General features: G+C 30.5%; 3 protein-coding genes and 1 long non-coding RNA gene across 4 annotated transcripts in view; 1 reads left to right on the top strand and 3 right to left on the bottom strand.

The window, feature by feature from the left end:
- Positions 1-916: 916 nt before the first annotated feature.
- AspRS (aspartyl-tRNA synthetase) lies at positions 917-9,795 on the bottom strand. Its single transcript, XM_014422171.2, has 12 exons — positions 9,599-9,795; positions 9,401-9,488; positions 9,135-9,321; positions 7,975-8,077; positions 7,718-7,898; positions 7,500-7,637; positions 7,200-7,371; positions 3,008-3,155; positions 2,743-2,929; positions 1,402-1,482; positions 1,200-1,311; positions 917-1,119 (listed from the first exon to the last, which is right to left on the bottom strand). The coding sequence occupies exons 1-12, from the start codon at positions 9,640-9,642 to the stop codon at positions 956-958; spliced, it is 1,605 nt and encodes a 534-aa protein (XP_014277657.1). The 5' UTR covers positions 9,643-9,795; the 3' UTR covers positions 917-955.
- LOC106681707 (trehalase) overlaps positions 9,782-20,948 on the top strand; it is a 33,102-nt gene continuing 21,935 nt past the window's right edge. Inside the window, exon 1 of the mRNA XM_014422169.2 lies at positions 9,782-9,854. Within this exon, the coding sequence (XP_014277655.1) occupies positions 9,823-9,854 (32 nt within the window). The 5' untranslated portion in view covers positions 9,782-9,822. The remainder of the gene's footprint in view (positions 9,855-20,948) is intronic.
- Positions 13,849-17,027, bottom strand: LOC106681709 (protein FAM136A). Its single transcript, XM_014422172.3, has 4 exons — positions 16,396-17,027; positions 16,099-16,239; positions 14,258-14,335; positions 13,849-14,145 (listed from the first exon to the last, which is right to left on the bottom strand). The coding sequence occupies exons 1-4, from the start codon at positions 16,480-16,482 to the stop codon at positions 14,002-14,004; spliced, it is 450 nt and encodes a 149-aa protein (XP_014277658.1). The 5' UTR covers positions 16,483-17,027; the 3' UTR covers positions 13,849-14,001.
- LOC136795542 (uncharacterized) overlaps positions 20,046-20,948 on the bottom strand; it is a 5,639-nt gene continuing 4,736 nt past the window's right edge. The window contains exon 3 of the long non-coding RNA XR_010843164.1: positions 20,046-20,192. This is a non-coding gene — a long non-coding RNA (uncharacterized lncRNA). The remainder of the gene's footprint in view (positions 20,193-20,948) is intronic.

The raw sequence follows: 20,948 nt of genomic DNA, 5'->3' as shown, positions 1-20,948 counted from the left end.
ATTTAATTTTTTTATCAACTGCAATGTATAAGTTGTTGTAATGTTTGTTCGTAAATTTGAAAAAGTTGTTATAAAGCTGCACAGTATGGCTGATAATTTGATTTCAATATTTCGCTTTCACATGTTTTTTTGGGGGGGGAGGAGGCAGGAAAATGTGTCATGAAAGAATAATATGACTTACATTTTGCTTATCTATCAATAGCTCGCTGAGTACACATCGGACTGAAATACAGATATACGGCTTATCTACCTACGTAATAAACAACAATAATTATTTAAAGGGCCAATAAACTCATGTCCAAGGGAATTAAAAGAACATGGATAATTAATAACTTTTGGTCCATATGAAATATGTCTGAAACTATTGCCAGAAAGTCATGTCTTCAACAATCACTTCAAAGTCTATTGTACAAGGAATTCCACTCTAGTTATTGCGAGCAATCGACGATCAACCCAAATTGGCCTCGTGATCAACTAGTTGGCCACCCCTGATTTATAGTGTTGTAAATGTTTAGGGGGTGTCTTTTACACGAGTCTATACCCTCCCACATCCTATGTCTGAAGAATGGCATCCTTTAAGAAAAGGAAAAATTACAATAATTTCAAAATAAGGTCCTAACAAAGTAAATTAAAGATTTTTTTCCCTTTAATTTACTTTGTTTTTATATATATTTTTTAGCCCCATCCTTAGTATACTTTTTATTTCATGTCATCCTATTGTTTTTGTCTTTTTTAATCCTGATGAAGCCCTGCAAAGTGGGGCGGAAATATTGGCTCCTCATAAATAGTTTTATCTATTTTTGAGGGCAACAATAAACATCAGCAGATATTTAAAACCAATTCAATTGAAATAAAATTAAGAATAATGGGATTAAAATTTAGGATAAAAAATGGAAGTATTAGGAAAAAATAAACATTATTACATAAAAGTATAACTTTATTAAAATAAACCCATTTATGGTGTTAACCTCTTTGGGTCTCTAGGGAACATAGATGTTTTCCTAATGTTATCCAAACCTAGGTAAAGCATCACCACCCTCTCTAAACCAATACCGCCTCCTGCATGAGGTGGGCATCCATACAGAAAAGATTCAATGTATGATTTAATTTTTTCAACATCTGAAAATTATCAAATTTAGAAATATTAAAGAAATTATTATAGTTAAACTGACATCATATTGATCGTTTAAATAATATACCTATTCCATGGTGCTTGGCACGTTCAGTAAGCAATTCCGGGTCATGTATCCTCTGAGCTCCAGATAATATTTCTTCTCCTCTCATAAACATGTCATATGAATTGGAATATTTCTAAAAATTAAAAAAGTTATATTTTATGAAAAAAAAAAAAAAAAGTAAATGACTTACTATTAAATTATTAAGTAAGATATTCAAACTTACAGGATTGTGAGGGTCAGGCATTGTGTAGAATGGACGTATAGCCAGTGGATATTTGTCAAGAATATAAAAATCGGTGTCGTACTAAACAAAATAATAAAATTATATAAATTTTAAGACAATTCATATCTTTAATTATTAGAATTAGATCAACATTCTATAAAATACTTTTTTTTAATACTAATTACAATAAATTTGGATGATTGGTCCAGTTAAAACAGAAGTGGCTTAAGTACTTTTTGAGAAGTTTTTTTTTTTTTACTTTTTGAGAAGTAGAATGTAATAGAAACAACACTATTTAAAAAAAAAAATCGACCTACATAAAAATAATTCTTTTTATATACTTCTAACATAAAATGAATATCCAATATTTCTTATATTTAGCAAGTTGGAGACTGTGGCGAGGATAGAGGCTAAAAGAATGGTTGGGGGTCAGGGCTTGTTAATCTTGAACCATATTAATATTAAAGAAAAATCAGTTAATCATAAAGGTGATAAAGATTAATATGATATGATTTAAGATTAACACGTCCTGAACCTCAACCAAATCATTCTCAACTTTTTTTTTTAATATAAAGTAAGGTAATAAATATTTCATGGTTTTTACTCATATTTAATTATTTTATTTCCTAGATTGAAATTTTTAATGTTAGTTATTTTTTTAATATATTCTTTAAACATTTTATTTATATAATACAATTTGTTTCATCCTCTCTATTCTATTCTACCTATTAATAATTACCTTACTAATATCTTATAAGTTAATGATCTTTTCTGATTTGTCCGTTAACACCTCATAGTGTTAATTCAAACATCTCGGGCATCTTTATTATTATTTTACTGCTATTACCTCTTTTCACATTCCTTTACATATCCGTTTAACTACTCCTCTCACTTTTCCATTGCATAATGCACACCTATACCTCATTTACTTCACCATCTATCTTTGGATTTTACCATTTTTGTTGCTATCTCTTCTAATTATTATTTCACTATTTATTACTCTAGTTGTACATTAGCAATTCTATCACTCATTACTGTAATTAATTATTATTTTATTCATTTAATACTTATTCCTTTAGTTTTATACTTGTATCTTGTCCCCATTTAGCTCTGATGAAGTCTTGTATTAACCTATAAATGCAGGTAATTACCTACCTAATACAAACCTCCAGAAAATATACTTAAGAAAATGGAATTTATTAAAAAGGATATTACAAAACTAAAATGAGAGAATAAAAAACATAAAACATATAATTAATTATATTAACTAAATATTAATAAATTAAAACAAACTATATTAACTCAATATTAATGAATTCTATAAATTGATAACGTTCATACCTTAGCTCTAATGAGGCGACCCAAAAGTTTTTCCTGTGGAGTTGACAAATCATCTTCATCCCCGATTTCTTCCCCAGCCTCTCTTAACATTGAGACTCCAACATGGTACTCAAGGCAGAGGGGAGGGTCTAGAAACTTAAATGGCTCGAACCCATATTGCTGCTTGACAGCTTCGAGTTCACTAGTCCTAAAAACAAGTTATCTTAGAATTTTCATGTAATCAAGAAACAAGATGAACTATTCTTCAATTATAAACCAAACAAACCTATCTCTAAGAGCTTTAAAAATTTCAACAAAAACCTTTCCAATCGTATTCATGACTTCATGATAATGATACTTAAAAGCCATCTCTAGATCGAGACCAACAAATTCAGTCAAGTGTCGGTGAGTGTTACTATCTTCAGCACGAAACACTAAAAAAGAAAAAAAAAATATTGAAAGTTTATCCATACAAAAAAAAAAAAAACTTTTTACTTCTTAATTAGTCTTACAAAGATATTTAAAATTTATAAATCCAAATAAGAGGCATGAATATAAAAAAATGACGGTTTTATTAAATTTCTATTACAAAATGTAAATGCTTCCTTTAAACCTTTCAATGTTTACAAATCAACAGTTTTCTCATGTTAAGGATTAAGTAAGCTTACATTTAACCCTTTTAGTACCAGGCGAAAAACAGAAGCCTATGCAAAGATAACCAGCCGATTTTTCATGATTTTACAAGGGTTTGGAAAATAGGATCATAAAAACCAATATTTACATAATTCAAAAAGCAATATATTAAAGACGAAATATAGATTAAAACCATGACATTAATTTTTCTATGTTCATTGAAAATTATATAAATAACAAAGCTATAAATGATCATAAAGAAAACAAAAATTGAGTTCTCTCTTACAAAACGTATTTGCATATACGAAAAGTCATCTTTTCCTCATAACTTAATAGACTATTTATTACAAAGTATATTGTAATATCCTCTTTTTGAGTAAATAGTTATTTTTAATATATAATTGGTTTTTAATATATTTTTATTTTATGTATCATTTCAATATTATTCATTTACATTGTTAAACCAAAAAAGCAAGCCAACCAATTTCATCAGTTAAATATGCAGTCACAAAAGATATCATTAAAAAAGCCAAGATGGTGGCGCTGTTCTGAAGTCGGTAGAATCGCTGCCATGTTGAGCAGATTCAAATAATTTATCTTCCTATCATGACTTTAATTACAGTAGATTTAAGAAAAAATAGAAGTCAAAAATAAATATTAAAGAAAAATATTCATTAAGGAAATCCTAAGAAAAAGCTCAAAACATCTAGACAGAGCTCTTAGTTTAGGGATCACTGTTTGTTTGGACGGCGGGGGTACTGGATGTGTCCGGGCAATGAGGACGCCTCCAGAAAGAGGTGAAGAGATCAACCTTTGTCCACTTTCAGTGGTAGACATCTAGAAAAAGAAGTCATCAAGGATCATCCAAGAAAAATAAGATCACTCTTTGCTTGGATCCCCCAGAGTTTGGATGTTTGCTGAAAAGAGTAGAGGACAAATAATTTATTTACAGTCAGTGTTTGTTTGTGAGATAGAAGACAAAGAAAACCATCAGTCATCATAGAAGAAGAGTATAAATTGGTTAGTTTAGCTCAACATATAATTAAGTATATTTATAAAAGTGTTATTAAAGTTAAGTGTTCTGATTCCCTAGAAAACCCGCCCTAAGATTAAAAGTCTATAATATTATATATAATAAAATAAAAATTCTCATATCTATTTAATATTTAACCTTTTCATTTAATCTTGTAAAAGCTATATTTTAGATCTGAGAATAAGTAAAAACTATTAAAATTCTTTTTATTTACTTTAAATAAATCTTGAATATTACAATATACTTTGCATTATCAATATATTTTGTAAAAAAATAAATAATAGTGCATGAAAAACAAAAGAATAACTGCAGGGTCCTGGTAAGTGGCAGACGGATTATCTCTTCCGAAACAAGTGTGTTATAGATAACATAACATTGCTGAAACAAAATTATGTTATCATAAATAAGTCGCATCGCATTTTATTTTTTGTTTAATTCTCTCGTAATGAAATTAGACCACTTATAAATTAATTTTGAGATAGAGTTCTCTCGCAATGCGAATAGTAAAGCACTACAAGGTGCGGGCCGATATATTGGGCAGTTTTTGCTAGTGTAGCAAAGGCCAATGTATTGGCCTCTGGCACTAAAAGGGTTAAACATTTGCCTCATGCAATAAAGCCCTAGTTGCGTAGTCATCAGTTGCAGTCAAACAAGAAAGACGATGGTATTTTACAAAATACTTGTAATATTAAAACAATAATGGGGAGGGGAATCACAGCGACTGAAGCAGCACGTGAAATTATTTTAACTGAGGATGGTGTCCTTGACTACACTGGGGCATTAGTTTGAAAAACTCAATATGTCCTCAGAACAGAAGAAAGCTCAGAATGACAATGAGTAGATATAGTGAAATCCAGCTAAAATTATTTGTGTACTAGCTGGTAATAGAGAGAATGAAGAGTCATTATCTTTAGTCCATTAAAAATTTTTAAAAAATCAGCAGACAGGTACACCATAAACTTTTGCAACTACAATCAGTGAAGAGAGAAGAAACTAACCATCAAACAATCCAGATCTCGCTTCATCAGATCATCACTAAATTTTGTTCCATGGCCCACTTTCTTCAAGATAAAAATGTAATAACTTTGCAGAGGTTGAAATTGGGTCCAAGAGTTTTTCTATAGCCATTCCAATGAGACTAGCATGGAATCGAACACCAGAGTGAAAGATGGTTGACACCATTTGATCACAATGGGCTAAATTTTAAATACTAATTTTATTTTATATAGAAGAAACAAAAATATACACTTTTTGTAGAAAAGCAATCATTTTTTGTGACTAACCCCTGTTTGTCTTTTTGAAGGCAAGCTTAAAAGAAAAAAAAACAAATGGACTCAGATATAAACATTTATTTGGGAAAAGTTAACAATAAATGTAAAATTGAAATAAAATTAAGAATAGAAATTAAAATAAAAGTGTCTTTCAAGATAAAAGTCAAATGAATAAACTGAATAATAGAAAGGAATAAACAAATTTACAAAATTAATAACTATATAAAACAAAATACTGTCTGCTACTCCGATAGGTCAGAGCAGATATCTCTTGATACCAGCAGGACTGTTGTTGCAAATTTGTAGACATAGCTTTCACAAGTTGGTTGGCCCACGTCTATATTGGTTCAAATTAAGGTAACCAATTGTCCAACCTTAATTAAATTGAATACTATAATGGCACTTATCTGACGCAGTGGCTGTTTACCATTAATCACAAGTAAAATTAAATGTTTAAACACCCTATAATTCACTCAGACAGGGTCTGATAACAGAATCATACAAACCACTCAACAACTACTGGCCAGCTGATTTGAACCGTAAATTGTTGACCCATCGCAAGGCAAATAATCTTCACTAACCATTATTCCTCCATTTAAATATTGCAATACACATACAAGACTGAAAAGACAGGAAACTGCTTGTCGATTCCGACTATTACAACATTTACTAGACAAATGGTCTAAACTTCCAATCCATTACAAAAGACTGATCTACATAACTATTATCAGGGGCCGCCCATAGCTCAGTGGTTAAGACACAGTCTTACCAGTTTGATGTTTATTGGCGGTGCCGGTTCGAATCCGGCCTGGGACGTCGACTTTTTTCATTGCGTGGCGGTCCCACAAAATGAAGAACTTTGACCCCCAACCATGGTTAGGCAGTATAGGACTCCAATGGGAGTCTTGGCCGAAAAAAAAAAAAAAAAAAAAAAAAAAAAAAAACTATTATCAGGCCTATTTGGACATACAGAGTTGAGCTATGGGGCTCCACTAAACCATCTAATTCCTCTTGAATCCAATCCTTACAGTCCAAAATCCTTAATGCTCCTTACTTTGTCACAAATCAAATCATCCATCAGGACCACAATGTCCCCTATGTTGCCGATTTGGTTCCATAATAAACTTCCCAACCACCCAAACCAACTCGTTTCTAACCTGGCTTCTCCTTCACTACCTAATAATCCTCCTAGGCATCTGAAAAGAAGATGGTCTCGAGACCTCCTTTAGAAATGTTTTTGGAGTTCTATCAATGGGTAGATTCTCCACATGTTTTTATCATGTCACAATATCACTTACAGCAAATTTACTTGATGTGTGTATATGTATACAGTTGTAAATATCAATAAATAAATTATTAAAAAAAAAAAAAAATATTGCAATACAAAGTATAAATACATCTCTTTTTATTGAAATAAAAACAAACTTCTAACAAAAATAAAATGTAATGAATTTAAATACTATTACTATTTACAAATTAGAATAACTTGGCATGAACAACCCAATTATTATTCTTTAGCAAATATTTCAAAATTATATTACCTGCACCAACAGTAAAAACTTTTTCGAAATCACCAGCAATAGCCATCTGCTTATACAGCTGCGGACTCTGTGCTAAATAAGCATTTCCTTTAAAATAGGAAACCGTAAAAACATTGGCACCACCCTCACTAGCAGCATTTATTATCTTAGGGGTGTGTATTTCAATAAATCCCTGTACAATTTCAAAATACGAATCACTAAAAATTAAAACTGATAAGAGAAGAAACAAAAATGTCATTTTACTTATCTAATAACTTCAACATTATGATTTAACTATTTAATCAAAAATAAATTAATTACTTGTTTAGAAAGGACATCTCTGAAGAGGTGACAAACATAAGATTCTAATCTGAATATTGCCTGATTCGCTGGGGTCCTCAGGTCTAATATTCTATTATCCAATCGAGTATCTTGGTTGACACGGATGTTTAATCCTTCCTAAATAATTTAGAATGTAACCAATTTAAAAAGAAAATGTTTATTAAATATTAAATTATCAATATCATTGCAGAACTTACATCATCATCTGTAACTGGTCGAGAAGCGTCTTCAACAAGTAATGGCAACTGTGGCTTAGCACGACTCACTTCCCAAATCTGAATTATGTTCAATTCCACATCTTTTTGGGAACAACTATCAATCCTCTGGGGTGCTAAAGAAACTATTGCACAGATATCTAATAGGGACTCCTTTGAGATACTAGAAATTTCAAAATATGTAAATTATTTATCATAAAAATAAGTACGAATGTTGTATAGAATGAATTTAGGCTTACTTTGATGCAAATTTCACCATTGCCTTGCTCGTTTTCTCAGACACAGCTAAAATTCCTTGAACTGTAAACTCCTGTTGGCGTAAAACTACAAAACACTGTTTACCTAAAAATTAATTCACCTATTAGTTCAAAATGAATTTAAAGAGCAGACAAAATATCAGAATAATTTAGTTCATATTCATTGATAAAAAAATCAACCACAAATTGTAAGAATACAGCAATAGTACAATGTCTAAATAATCCGAAAGTACAAAATCAATAAAACCGATCTTTATAATATAAATAATAATACACCTCCCTTAGCTCTATCCTGTCGAAATCCAAAGCCACAAGATTTAGGCCAAAGTTACAAAATCCTCTCAACATTTTGGTCAATCTTCTCAAATGATTACTTTTTAACATCTTACAAGCAAAAGCCTAGGAATGAGGGAGCACAGATTTCCATAAAACGTTTTTTGGTAGTACTAGGTAGAAAAATATTGGACGTGTCTGAGGGTTTTTGCCAATGCACCTGAGCCAGAAAATTGTTTATATCATGTTGGCAATTAACAAGTTAAAAGATTAAAGGAAGAAAATTTATAGTAATGAGTAAAAATATAAAGAAACTAATAACAAAAAAAAAGAAGACTGTCATTGTTTCGATATCTTTCAGCTCAAAGTCCTGATGAGACTACAAAGTGGGGCGAAACGTTGGCAAATAAATAGTTGTCACTATTTTTTGTTTCTTTTTGCCCTCCCCATAAAAGGGCATTATTCTTTGAACTAAATTTAACTAGTACGTAGAGAAGTACTGAAATATGAAGGCTCGCAATTTTAGAAGAGTGTGCTAAGGGATGATGTAATACCCAAAATATAAAAGTTAACCCATTAAAAAATTCTATAATTATGGATTGCACATTCATATTTTCTCTATTCAATGGATAATTGATGTATACACTTGAGACCAATAGGATGGCAGAGCTGTTGTTCATCAATAAATTATTTTAAAAGTTTATACAATGACCAACAAACCTTTGAAATTCAAATTACAAACCATATTAAATGATTTGAACATTAGTAATAAATTTTTATTATATAGGAAAAAGGCTTGAATACATCTTTGTGCTAGATCACCTCATTAAATATGTATTTATTTTTTTAAAAATTGAATCAAAATTTACCTTTGGCCCTGGAGGTGTGTAATCTAGCCCGAACCCACACTGTTGAATTGACAATTTCTTTTTGTAAAGACTTAACATGAGTAAAAACACGCTTTCTACGCTCAGATGTTGCATCATCTTCACTCTGAATAAGATTAAACTTTCCATAACAGCCAGCAGATACGTCTTCTTCTGTCTCAGCACTCTCCTGATGATAAAATCAAAAACCAATAAAAAAATGACAAATACCAAGTAGACACACAAATAATAAACATTGAGAATCTGACAGTGGTCTGTTTTTTTTCTTCTTTCCTAGCAGCCTTCAATGCATCCTTTGCTAGTTTCTTTTGCTGTTTTTTTGATATAGAGGCATTTCTATAAATAAAAATATTTAATAATTATCATAAAAGTTGTACTTTTTCATCGACCAATACTTGATGTTAAATATTTATGATACTATGACAAAATAATTATTTACAACTTACTCTTGATTTTCATTTTTGCTAACTTCTTCACTATCAGCAACCATAATGTAATATTGAGGAATTATATATGAAAGTTTCCTTACAATCTTATCTCCACCTACTTCATACAATCGTTATGGTTTGATATTGAGAAGGTTACACAGCACATTCGCCTTTAATAAAATTTAGCAGCACAGGAATAGTCTTCACTATCGATCTTTAATAACAAATCAGTATTTTAAGAGATGGTGTCTCGTTATTTAAGGAAGGAAATAAGGTAATCAAATAATCTAATTCTGGCAGGTGTAATGATTTACTTGGGGTATAAATCATATTTATTTACCTATAATTTTTTTTAATACTTATTCTGCGTCATTATTTCAAAATATCTTTTTGTATTTAATATTTGTAAATTTTCTCAACTAGACGATATCTAGTATCCTTGAAAATAGATAACTAGTAACAGTGAGGTAACAATTTCATAGTTATTATTTCCAACAACCATTCAATACTCTTGTATAGATAAAAAAAATCATTTTTTTTTTTATTCATTAATAAAAAAGATTATGTATTCCGTTGAATTTTCAAAAATTTTAAAATGAGAATAAAAATAGATTCACTTTAGTACAAGTTCATCCACTCTAAGTCAAAAATAACTTCCTGATATATTGACTTATATTTAACAGTCTTAGTCTCTCTCTTCATAATTTTCTTCGAAATAGATTATAAAATTTTAACAGATATTAATTTCTAAAAAAAAAATTTATTCCAAATAGAAAAATAATATTATAAGCTTTTGTTATATATATTTATAATCGAGGTGATGAAGGAGATAAGTGCAAAAAATGAAATTTTAAAGAAGAAAATATTTAGGAAAGACATTAATTAATAAATACAGTACTCCTTTTCTCTCTTGGTAAATTAGAACTTTATTTTTTAAGCTGTTGGTCTTGGGAAAAAAAACATTAGGGGTATTCATGATGTTGTGTTACATGTAAAATTTGAGCAGTCCTATTTAAAGTCCATATTAAATGCATAAGAGCTTCTAGCAGATTTTTTGGCCAACCTGTTTTATAACCTTTCCTTCCAAAACTTCGCAATATTGTTTACTGTTAAGTTTTGATTAAAGTCATTTGTTACAACATGCCTAAAATGAGTGAAATGTGGAAGTTGTGTAAAAGTTTGGCTTCTGGGTGTCTTGATGATATAACTTGTGAAGAAGAGAATCAAGATAAGCTAATCGACGGCTGTCATTACATTATTATTATTGTCATCCTTTATTAGATTTTAAAACATCTAAAATAATATTAATACACAATCAAAACACAAACCACGAGCAAGTAACCTAGCACAACAAACAAAGCTGTAACGAGCTCAGCTGGTCCGTTGCACATCATTCTCAATTTAGCAGACCTATTAACAGACTCTCAACCATGTTATATGTTATATCGTTTTATAATGGAAATATTTCTCCATTTAACATGAGTCTTTCTATTTAACACGCATTATCATGTTAAACTAAAGATCATGAATACCCCTATTGTTACTTTTGATAAATAATTACAATGAAGGGGGCAAGTTGTCAGGAAGATGAAGGCAACAATTTGGGCCTTACGACAAACTCTAGGGATGTGGCAGAGTAGTAAAAGCTAATCACGGGATGTCTGATGTTTCAGCTCAGATAACAATGCCAAACATTCCTATTTACATCAATGTAAACATGAGCTCTGAGGGCGTTGCCAATTCTCCCATTTTGGCTTCACTTTTACTTAGAGTGAGAGAAGGGTCTCTTGACTATATTAGAGAGATACTGACATTTACCTCCTCTTCAACATCTAACCATATTATTAAATTTATGTTTTTATGAAAATTAAATATTATTAAGCTCGGGCTCAATTTGCATGTATTTATCATCACTTGATAAACTAGTAATGTGGTCTATTTCACTTTTTATTTTTAAACCGCCTCTTAATCGCCTTTGTCAAAATGTTCTTTGGACATGTACAGGGTTTCTAAAAACAAAAGACAATAAAATAAAAGGCCGTAGTTCCCTGCTTTCAGAAATGAATTTATAATTATTTTAAATGCAGCAAGTAAAATACTAACTTATCCGAAAGTTTGTTACTGGTAAATTCCTCATTACCACGGAAGGAAATTTCATGAAACCTAAGTGATAACTGTGGACGAGAAACACTGTCTAAGCTTAGCAAAACCGGTTTTTGCCGACTACCACTGTACTGTCCCGATTTTAATACTTAGGGTAGTATTCGGGTGAGTATTGATTAAATGAGTGCGATTCATATTACTACTCTACAATCGTTCTTTAGACATGTTAATTTTCTGTTATTGTAATTTCACGATTTTTCTTCCTGTTGAAAACATATAAAGTGAGCTGTTGCTTGAAATATCCGACTTTCTGTCTATGATAAGCAAGCTCCTTAACTTCAAATTCTCATTACCACGAAACAATCAGAACTCAGCCGCCGACCTTGGATGGAATACCGAGTGTCGGACGGATATGGCTAACATCTACTCAAACCTCAACGTATTAGAATCAGAACCAGTATTGATACATCAATATTCTTTAATTAAGAGTTGTTTGAAATTAGAAATAAATGTCCTAGAACAATATCGAATTCCTCTAAAAATATTATCGATACCATGATCTGCTATTCTTATAGCAGTACTTGTCAGAACTAGCGGTATTTACTAAGACTTCGAGCGCTAACTACAAGAACTGTATTGCCAACGCGTTACCTATCACAAATCAAGAGAACTCCTCAAGCTTTCAGCGCATTCCGCCAGAGAGCTTCTTATGATCTTCAGGTACATCGTTCAGCCTGACACTGCTTCCTAGCCACCAATTCATAAACCATGATCCAAGAAAAATAGTCTCATGTTAATTTCTTTTATATATTTGTAGTGTTAGTATTGTTATAAATATGCAATATTATATTTTTAAATGAATAAAGACTATATAAGAGGTTTTCTGATTCATTTTAAACTAGTCTCTTACAGGTTGTGCCTCTGCTGCCAACCTTTGCATTCCCCCTAGTTGCTCTACTGAAGAAATTCCCTTCATGGGTCACCAAAGGAAATATAGCCCCTCCCTATTCTAAGTGAGTACCTCCGCAAACATGTGCCATCACTGCAAAACCACCTTCAGCGGACCTTGTAACCACTCTTCAAATGCCATCCAACAATATAAGATCATTAAGATGTCTCAATATATATTAATCTAGACCAAGTCAATTGTATATATATGTATTTGTTGTAAATATAGATTTAGGAGGTAAGAAAAAAACAAAAAAAAAAACAACACAGGAAATAGCCAGTTCACAAACTATTACTTAATCAGATAACTCTACCATTATTTTGGTACTAAAACAGTGTTGTTATTTCTTAAAATCTATGGGTCCCTCCTTTATTGATATCTATGAGATTAACCAAGGGTGAATACCTCTCAGCAAGCTCTGTTCCGCAAGGATCTAAGAATTCGTTTTCACTTCACTGCATGTGAATATCTTGTAGAGCCTGGTTACCATCCTGCAAGGATTTATGGCAAATATCCATATAATTTCCTTGCTCCACTCCACTGTAATCGAATATCGTTTAGAGTGTGGAAACCATTCTGCCAGGAATCGAGACTAATATCCTTGAAACTAGTGGATCATAAGTGGTCAACTGAATCTCCACCATACATAGTTCTTCTGTCCAGCAACTGAATACCCATTGTCTGAGGCCATCTACTTGCATCAAAACTACTAAATTGGTATCTGGACTGAACGCATATCTCTACACTTTTGTAAGAAAAATGATCCTCGAATTTGAACAACGAGCAGCAACACAGCTTTTCAAATTAAAAAAAAAAACTGTTTGAGCTCTATTTTTTGTTACATAGTTCCTTATGATCCCAGGAAACAAAATGAAAAATTGGAGAACTTCTGAAGATGGTTCAAAGCTTAAGAAGCTGGAGCTTTTTTGAGAATAGCCTCATAAAGAGCCTAATATCATAAAGAGGTTCATTTTATTATGATCTTAAAAATGTAAAAACTTTTATTTTTTAAGAAATTAAAAAAAAATATGATCTCCACATTATTTCCAGGAGATCACCTTCAGGCCAGAATTATAAATTAATTCTATCAATTAATAGAATCTATAAATTAATACGTACTCAGGGTTATATCAACTCTTATATAAGTTGTGTGTGCTGCTGATTAAATGAGAATAAAACAGAAATTATAGTAATATTTCTCTGAGACAAAACAAAATTATTGAAATGATACGTTTATTAAGGCTATCTCAAAAACAACTTCGACTTACATATCAAAAATGCTAAAAATATCGTTTCAAGTTCAATTATTTTTAAAAATAATATCATATATTTACACAACTACGAAAACTAATTATGATCACAGATTCAGTCAATTAGGATAATACAGCGAACTTTGCTGCATTTTTTTACTGAGAACTTCCTTCATCCTTTTCGTCATAATTGGTAACTGTTCGACATGTTTGTCAACACACTTCACAGCACAAGTTTCAAATTCATCACTATATTTTTTAACCTGAAAAAAAAAAAAAAAACATTTTTAAGAAAAATCACAAGAGAAAATTATCATTTACAAATAGTTTGTTAAAGCAAACAAAAATAAAATAACAATTATTGGTTTGGTTTACCTCATCTTGTGTTGGGGATGAACCCATCTTGTCTTTGACAGCATCGTTACATTCTAAAATACATCGCTGAAGTCGATTCTAAAAAAGAGAAAAAAAATTAATTTTTAATATTTTTTCTATTCAATCATAATTAATAATAAACTGGTACAATTTACTATTGAGGTTCAGAACATCATCAAAATATAAATTAAAAAATTAGGAAAACATAATTTTTTTCTTACATCTAATTAGATCATATCTGCTAAAATAATGTATTTTAGCCCACATTTTTAAGTCGATAATTCACAAAACAAGACAATCTCGACATACACACATCAAATGATTTGCAAAGAATCGAGGTTTGACCAGTTTAGCCCAAATTAAACTATTTGAATCCACTGAAAAACAAATTAGAAGAAACCAAAAAACACGTTGTTATTGTAATAGATTTGTAGAAAAAATATAGTCAATAAGATTAAAATTAATTAGTATCAAATTTTAATAATGAAAACATGATGAATTGCTGTATAATGAGTAGACAAGTAAAAAGACATTGAATCTTAGATTTTATTAAAAAAAATAATAATTTTTTTAATATATATTTTCAATAATATATAAACATTAAATATATTCAAATACCATACAAGTCTAACCCAATAAGGTAAAAATCACTAATATCAGAGGTTTTGGTGTTCTTATTAATGCCAAATGAAAATAATTATCAACGGATATTTAATAGAAATTTCATAAAATTTCAAGATGAAGGTCAGAATCCTATAGTTTTACAACATAAGTCTTTTAATACTAGTAGATATGATAATACTAATGACGCATAGTTTTACTAACACCATAATAGAAAAATGGGCTGAAGGAGGACTATCTTCAATTTCTATAGATAACTGCGTGAAGTTAAACAAACTTTTCTGGATAAAAATGAGAACATTATTTTAGAAGTATAAAAATTAGAAGCATACGATTTTTGAAATCTTAAAAATAAATTTTAAGTTTTCAAAATCCTACTTTTAATTATAAAGCACTCTGTAGTAAACATTTAGCACCTTCTTGTATTCTTTAAAGGCATAGTTATTGCTAAAATCCCATTTTGGAAGTGAAGATTCAGAACAAACACAACCTCACCTTCATAAATTTCTCACTTAACCAATTTCAACTCTAGCCCGATGAAATATCCCTCATTTACAGCATTCAACAAATTAAGTTTACCCCTCTTTTATCTTTTGTACTTTATCAAACTATTAATGATACAAATATCGTACTACGTGGGAGTATACAATATTGTGTCTGGTAGATAAAAAAGGGACTAAATCGCTTCAATTATGGACTAAGATAAATAGCTATTATATTTAAGTGAGGATATACCCATTTCAATATTTGAGTGACACTTGTAAGCTAATATTGTTAAGCTTTGTTCCAATGATAAATCCTGAACTAGGTAGCATCTTATACAGGATTAATGTACATGAATGATACCTAGTTCATTATCAAATTCTCAGTCCTTGTTAAGACCTGGGAAATGTTTAAGTTGTCAAAGACCATTCTCAACTCAGTGTTTGTAATGATTAAAGCAAAGGTTGGACAGTTTGACTACAGGAATAGTTGGAATGTGGAAGCTGTACTGTACGTACATCTCTTAGTTTTCTGATAGTCAGACCATTCTTAGGAACTGATCTGTTATTCAACATATTAGGCTGCATTTAGTATTCAATGTACCCTTTGATTTAGTTATAGTACAAGAGAAGTAGAACTTTAAGAAGACTGTTGTTAGAATACAGTATCTGATCATCATAATCAGATAATTCTAATAATTCTAATAGCTAGTTATTTAATCTAAATAAAATTGATACCTGGCAACTAGTGAATTCCGTTTGTACAAAATTTTGCGCATCATTCAGCGACACCTGACAATTTTCAATACACCTGTGTACAGATTCCATGGAAGAAGAAGAGTCCTCACAACACCTAGCAGCACAGCGATACATTGTTGCCTAAAAATTTATTGACATAACTTATTGTAATTTGAAGAAAAAAAAATGTTCATTTAATCTGTTGTTGAATACAAAATAAAGCAGACTTTGTACATTTCAACTAAAACCAAAAATAGGTCAACTAAATAATATACATAAAAATAATTAAATGTACACCTGCATTTTTCTAAGGTAACCGGAATCAAGTTCTGAGACAATACTTTTAGTTGCATCTTCGACACGTTTTTGTTGTTCGATTTCCATCTCCAAGTTGATTTATGTTATTAACCGCTACGATAGCACGAGTATTTTTCGAAAAGGTAACGTTCGGGTTTTAGTGTAAAAGTTGGATAATAAGAAAATTTATATTTCAGACCAAAGAGGTCATCTGCTCAGCACTAGCCCTGACTTACAAATTCTTCACTTTTGGACGTGATTACGCACTTGTTTAAAATGGTAGGTGTGATGAACTAAAATTCATAGTGATTTTAGTTAACACTGAGGGTAATCATCGCTTTTCCAAATTTGATTGTTTCATGTTCTGCTTGATAGTTTTATCAATCTGTCTCTAAATAAATAAACAACTGATGCTTTTAAAGTTTAACCTATACTACATGAATCGGAAGTTACAACGTCTTTGCCCAGTATTAATTAGTGGAACTGGCCGATCCTTCTCCATAATGCGCGGTTGTACGTTACACAACCAACGCTTTTAAATTCAAACAACCGGCTCGAAATATAAACATTACAAGTTTTTTCACTTTCTAGAAAAATTATGGATTGCAATTAAGCAGTCTTACTACTGGGCAACTCATATTGAATTAAATTAAATTCTATTAAATATTTTCCAAACAGTTGCCAGTTATATTTTTTAAGACATGTGGTCTCAGATTATAGTAATTTATCAACCTTTAAACCGAAGAACAATCAAGGAAATATTGGCAAACTTCACTAGATAGAACTAGATGATTAAATACTATAACATTTTTTGCCAAGGCAAAAGTCCATAAATAAAGTTTCATTGCTTCCTGATTCTAAGATATAATTGATTGTTATCTGCTTGGGAGTGTTTCTTTCTGTCCCTGGTGTTCTTGTTATATTGAATTTTTAACTTTAATGCATTAATGATGTGTGTGACTACGACACTGGATCAATCTCAATCCTTTTCCCAGTGCTTAACTTGAGATCAAGGGCTCTTAAACTTTCGGAGAACTTGCATGAAATAGAGAACGTATTGACGTCAAGCCCAATAAACAAACGTTCCCATTCGAAGTAGTAATTAGACAAATGGAAATTCTTACTTTTGCATTCTCACCAACAAAAGAAGGAAAGATTTTTATACATGCTGGTGAAAAACCGTATTTATCTCCTCAGAATCGAAAATATTCACTCTCATGTATGTTCTAGACATCAAGGAACGAATTTGATTTCGAGTTTGTCTGTCGGGCTGTAGTCAAATTTGTGTTTGGGCATAATCAATCGAACACAATTAATGATTTGATCAATTTTGATTAAATATTCAGGGATCGTTTGAGTTAGTACCTCGTTGGTCTCATATTGGTCTTGATTAAGCCAATTACTTTCTATGATACATTCTTAAATCTATTTTCCTTGGCACGCCTATATTTCTAAAACGGTTCGTTCAAAAATGGGTCTAGAAACAATTTCATCAGATTTAGTACAACAACCGGGAAGAAAAAAAGGCAGTTATCTCACCCCAATTTTTTATTACTTTAATGAAAACTAGGTATAATTACTAGTTAAAATTTATGAGTCTGCCAAGTATAGGTAGGGGGAACAAAAAATGGCGGCTGTTTTAAAACCTTAAAAAAACATTAATTTTTCATTCGGAGCTCTATATCTTAAAAACTACTAACAACACTAGAAAATTTAAGAAAACATTATTTAAAGAAGAGTAAATTTGCTAAAATATAAGCACTAAAAGAACTATTTACATCCAATAGTTCTCGAGATATAGCTTCTTAAAAAACAAAATTTATTAAAAATCTACAGAAAGATTAGTAGTTAGTTAATTTATTTTGAGAAATCTATATCTCAGGAACTATGTGACGTACAGATGTCTATTAGCACTCAAATTAAAGCTAGTTTAATGGACTATAAAGAAGTTTAAACCTTTATCTTCGTAGGAATAGTAGTTTTATATTTGCTAAAATAAATTGATTCATAGTTGTTCAGACAATAAGTTTGATTTATGAAAAACTTCATTTCAAAAACCATTGGACGTACAGATGTCTGCCAGCGCTCAAATTAAAGCTAGTTAAATTTACTACAAAATAGTCAATTATGTTTATCTTTGTAGGAGTAGTAGTTTTTATATTTGACGAGTTATGATTTCACAAAATGTTAATTTCTAGTTGTTCGTATAAAATGTTGGATTTTTGATAATTATGGAAAAATATATCCATAAGACGCACATATGTCTTCCAACACTCAAAATAAAGGAAATTTAACTTACTATAAAGTAGCTTATGACACTTATCTTCGTAGGGATAGTTGTTTTTATGATATTCACATATGAATATAAATTTGGCAAGTGAAAATTTGTCCGAACAACTATAAATCAATTTATTTTAGCGAATTTCATGTAAACTATTACTCCTACGAAGATAAATATCATAAACTACTTTATAGCTCATTCAACTAGCTTTAATTTGAGTGCTAATAGACATCTGTACGTCAAATGGTTTTGGAGATATAGATTTTTCAAAATAAATTCACTATCTACAGATCTTTCTGTACATCCCATACATTTTTATAAAAAGTTTCTTTTTAAAAAGTTATATCTCGAAAATTATTTAACGTAAATAACTCTATTAGGGCTCATATTTTAGCAAATTTACTATTCTTTAAATGACGTTCTCTGTGTTGTTCCTACTTTTAAGATATAGAGCTCCGAATGAAAAATTAGTTTTTTTTATCGCTTTGAAACAGCTGCCATTTTTTATTCCCCCTAACTATACTTAGCAGACTCATCAATTTTGACTATTAATTATACATAGCTTTCATTAAAGTAATAAAAAATTGGAGTGAGGTAACTACCTTTTTTCTCCTCTTGGGCTCTTGTACTAATTCTGTCAACTACTGTCGCTTACGCAGTCGCCATTTTGGATACATAGGCATTTTAACATCGGCTCGTCTCTTAAATTTTATTTACATACGATAAATCAATAACTTGAAATATTGTTATTCCGTACCTATTACAAATATAGAGGGAGAGGTAATTTCCACCAAAGTTATTTTTCTGAAAATAAAATAAAAGAAGTAGTGAACAAAGATATATACTGGCTAAAGTACTTGGCAGACTGCTAAGGTTAAAAGTAATTTTTTTGTTACCATCGTTCTAGTTATTTTTTTACATACGGAGAAATTATCTAAAGGTAACCAACTTATTCTAACCATGGTGAGGGGGGGGGGGAGTCTAGTTGTCATCTCGTGGAACCGCCACAGAGACGAAAAATCCACCCCCACGTCGTATTCGTCGAAATGTTGACTCATATTAAATAGTTTTCTGACTGGACCTATTACTTCTGGACCATCTTCCTTTTATTATCACACACGGTCAATCATCCATCTTTCAGTAAAATTATTTTTGTGTGTTTATACATAGACATATATAGGTTCTTATTTCTTTTATTTTTTTAAAAACAATTTATCAGAAGAAATTTATTTAATTTTATTCAGAAAGTAATATGTTTATTTCACTTTTTAAATAAATAAAATAGTTTTTCACTAAGGATTTTTGATTTCGAAAATAGAAGTATATCATTAGTTTTGTGACAGATTAAATTTTATTTTTAACTGGCATTTTTTTCTTTTCATCTTCAAATTTAATTATATTTAGTGGTATTATTAACTTTTTGTAAGAAAATCATTTAATTTTTAATACAAAATTTGTACTGAAAATCGTCAACGCTTTGAAGTGGGTCAGTCTTGGCCTTCCTCTGTTGTCACAACTAGAATAAGAGAAAAGTGAGTTCCAGATGATCCAGTGTGATTTCTTAATATTAATCCTGGGAGTACCCAGAGGGGGGCAGCTGCCACCCTCCCCCCCCCTCCAACCTCCAGAAGTGAAAAGATTATTAATTTAATAAAAATAATTTTTTAAACAAATAATTTTAATTACTAAAAAAGCACTTTTATATGTCATTTTCTGTAAATTTTAGTTTCATTCTCCTTTTCCGTGCTGAAATTTCACATCATGGCTTGCCACACCCCTATTTTTGGCCATTGATGTTATTATATTAATTTTTAAAAATGTAATAAAGAGTTATCTCAAAAATTAAATTTAGAAAAATCATTTGCTTATTACTGCAGATTCCCGAAGACCTGTTTAATAAATATAAAAATAAAAAATAATTATTCAGTTGGGCCCATGAATAAATAAAATATTCTGGTTAGATTAGAATGGCAAATTTTAAATAATCGTTCATCGCTTTTCTAGTTGCAATGCATGAGAGCTTGAACTACCCCTAACAAGAAACAATCCTTTGTTTTTTCTTCTAATTTCTGCTATTATACTATACTCATTTCTAGATTTAATTTTTTTCATTAATTTTATTAGATGAACAAAATTATTTATTTTGACAATCACCATCACTAAATATATTTAATTAAAATTTCTGACACGTTAGGAGAAATTAGAACGAAAATTGTGACCTTTTCGCTCATTTTTGCCCATAACTCCGAGCTATGCGTTTTATACATATATA

The sequence above is a fragment of the Halyomorpha halys genome, unplaced genomic scaffold (assembly GCF_000696795.3).
Source record: "Halyomorpha halys isolate HHAL.00 unplaced genomic scaffold, Hhal_1.1 Scaffold361.1, whole genome shotgun sequence".
Lineage (NCBI taxonomy): Eukaryota > Metazoa > Arthropoda > Insecta > Hemiptera > Pentatomidae > Halyomorpha > Halyomorpha halys.
This window is presented reverse-complemented; position numbering and strand designations above follow the sequence as displayed.

Bases quoted from the DNA above. Each gene is read 5' to 3' on its own strand.
- AspRS (XM_014422171.2), bottom strand. From the start codon at position 9,642: ATGGTTGCTGATAGTGAAGAAGTTAGCAAAAATGAAAATCAAGA. The intron at 9,322-9,400 runs GTCAGATTCTCA...TTTTATCATCAG, and splicing joins AAGAAAAAAAACAGACCACT to GAGAGTGCTGAGACAGAAGA. The intron at 7,899-7,974 runs GTAAGCCTAAAT...TGAAATTTCTAG, and splicing joins ATGGTGAAATTTGCATCAAA to TATCTCAAAGGAGTCCCTAT.
- LOC106681709 (XM_014422172.3), bottom strand. From the start codon at position 16,482: ATGGAAATCGAACAACAAAAACGTGTCGAAGATGCAACTAAAAGTATT. The intron at 16,240-16,395 runs GTGTACATTTAA...ATAAATTTTTAG, and splicing joins GTTACCTTAGAAAAATGCAG to GCAACAATGTATCGCTGTGC. The intron at 14,336-16,098 runs GTATCAATTTTA...TCTCTTTTTTAG, and splicing joins CGGAATTCACTAGTTGCCAG to AATCGACTTCAGCGATGTAT.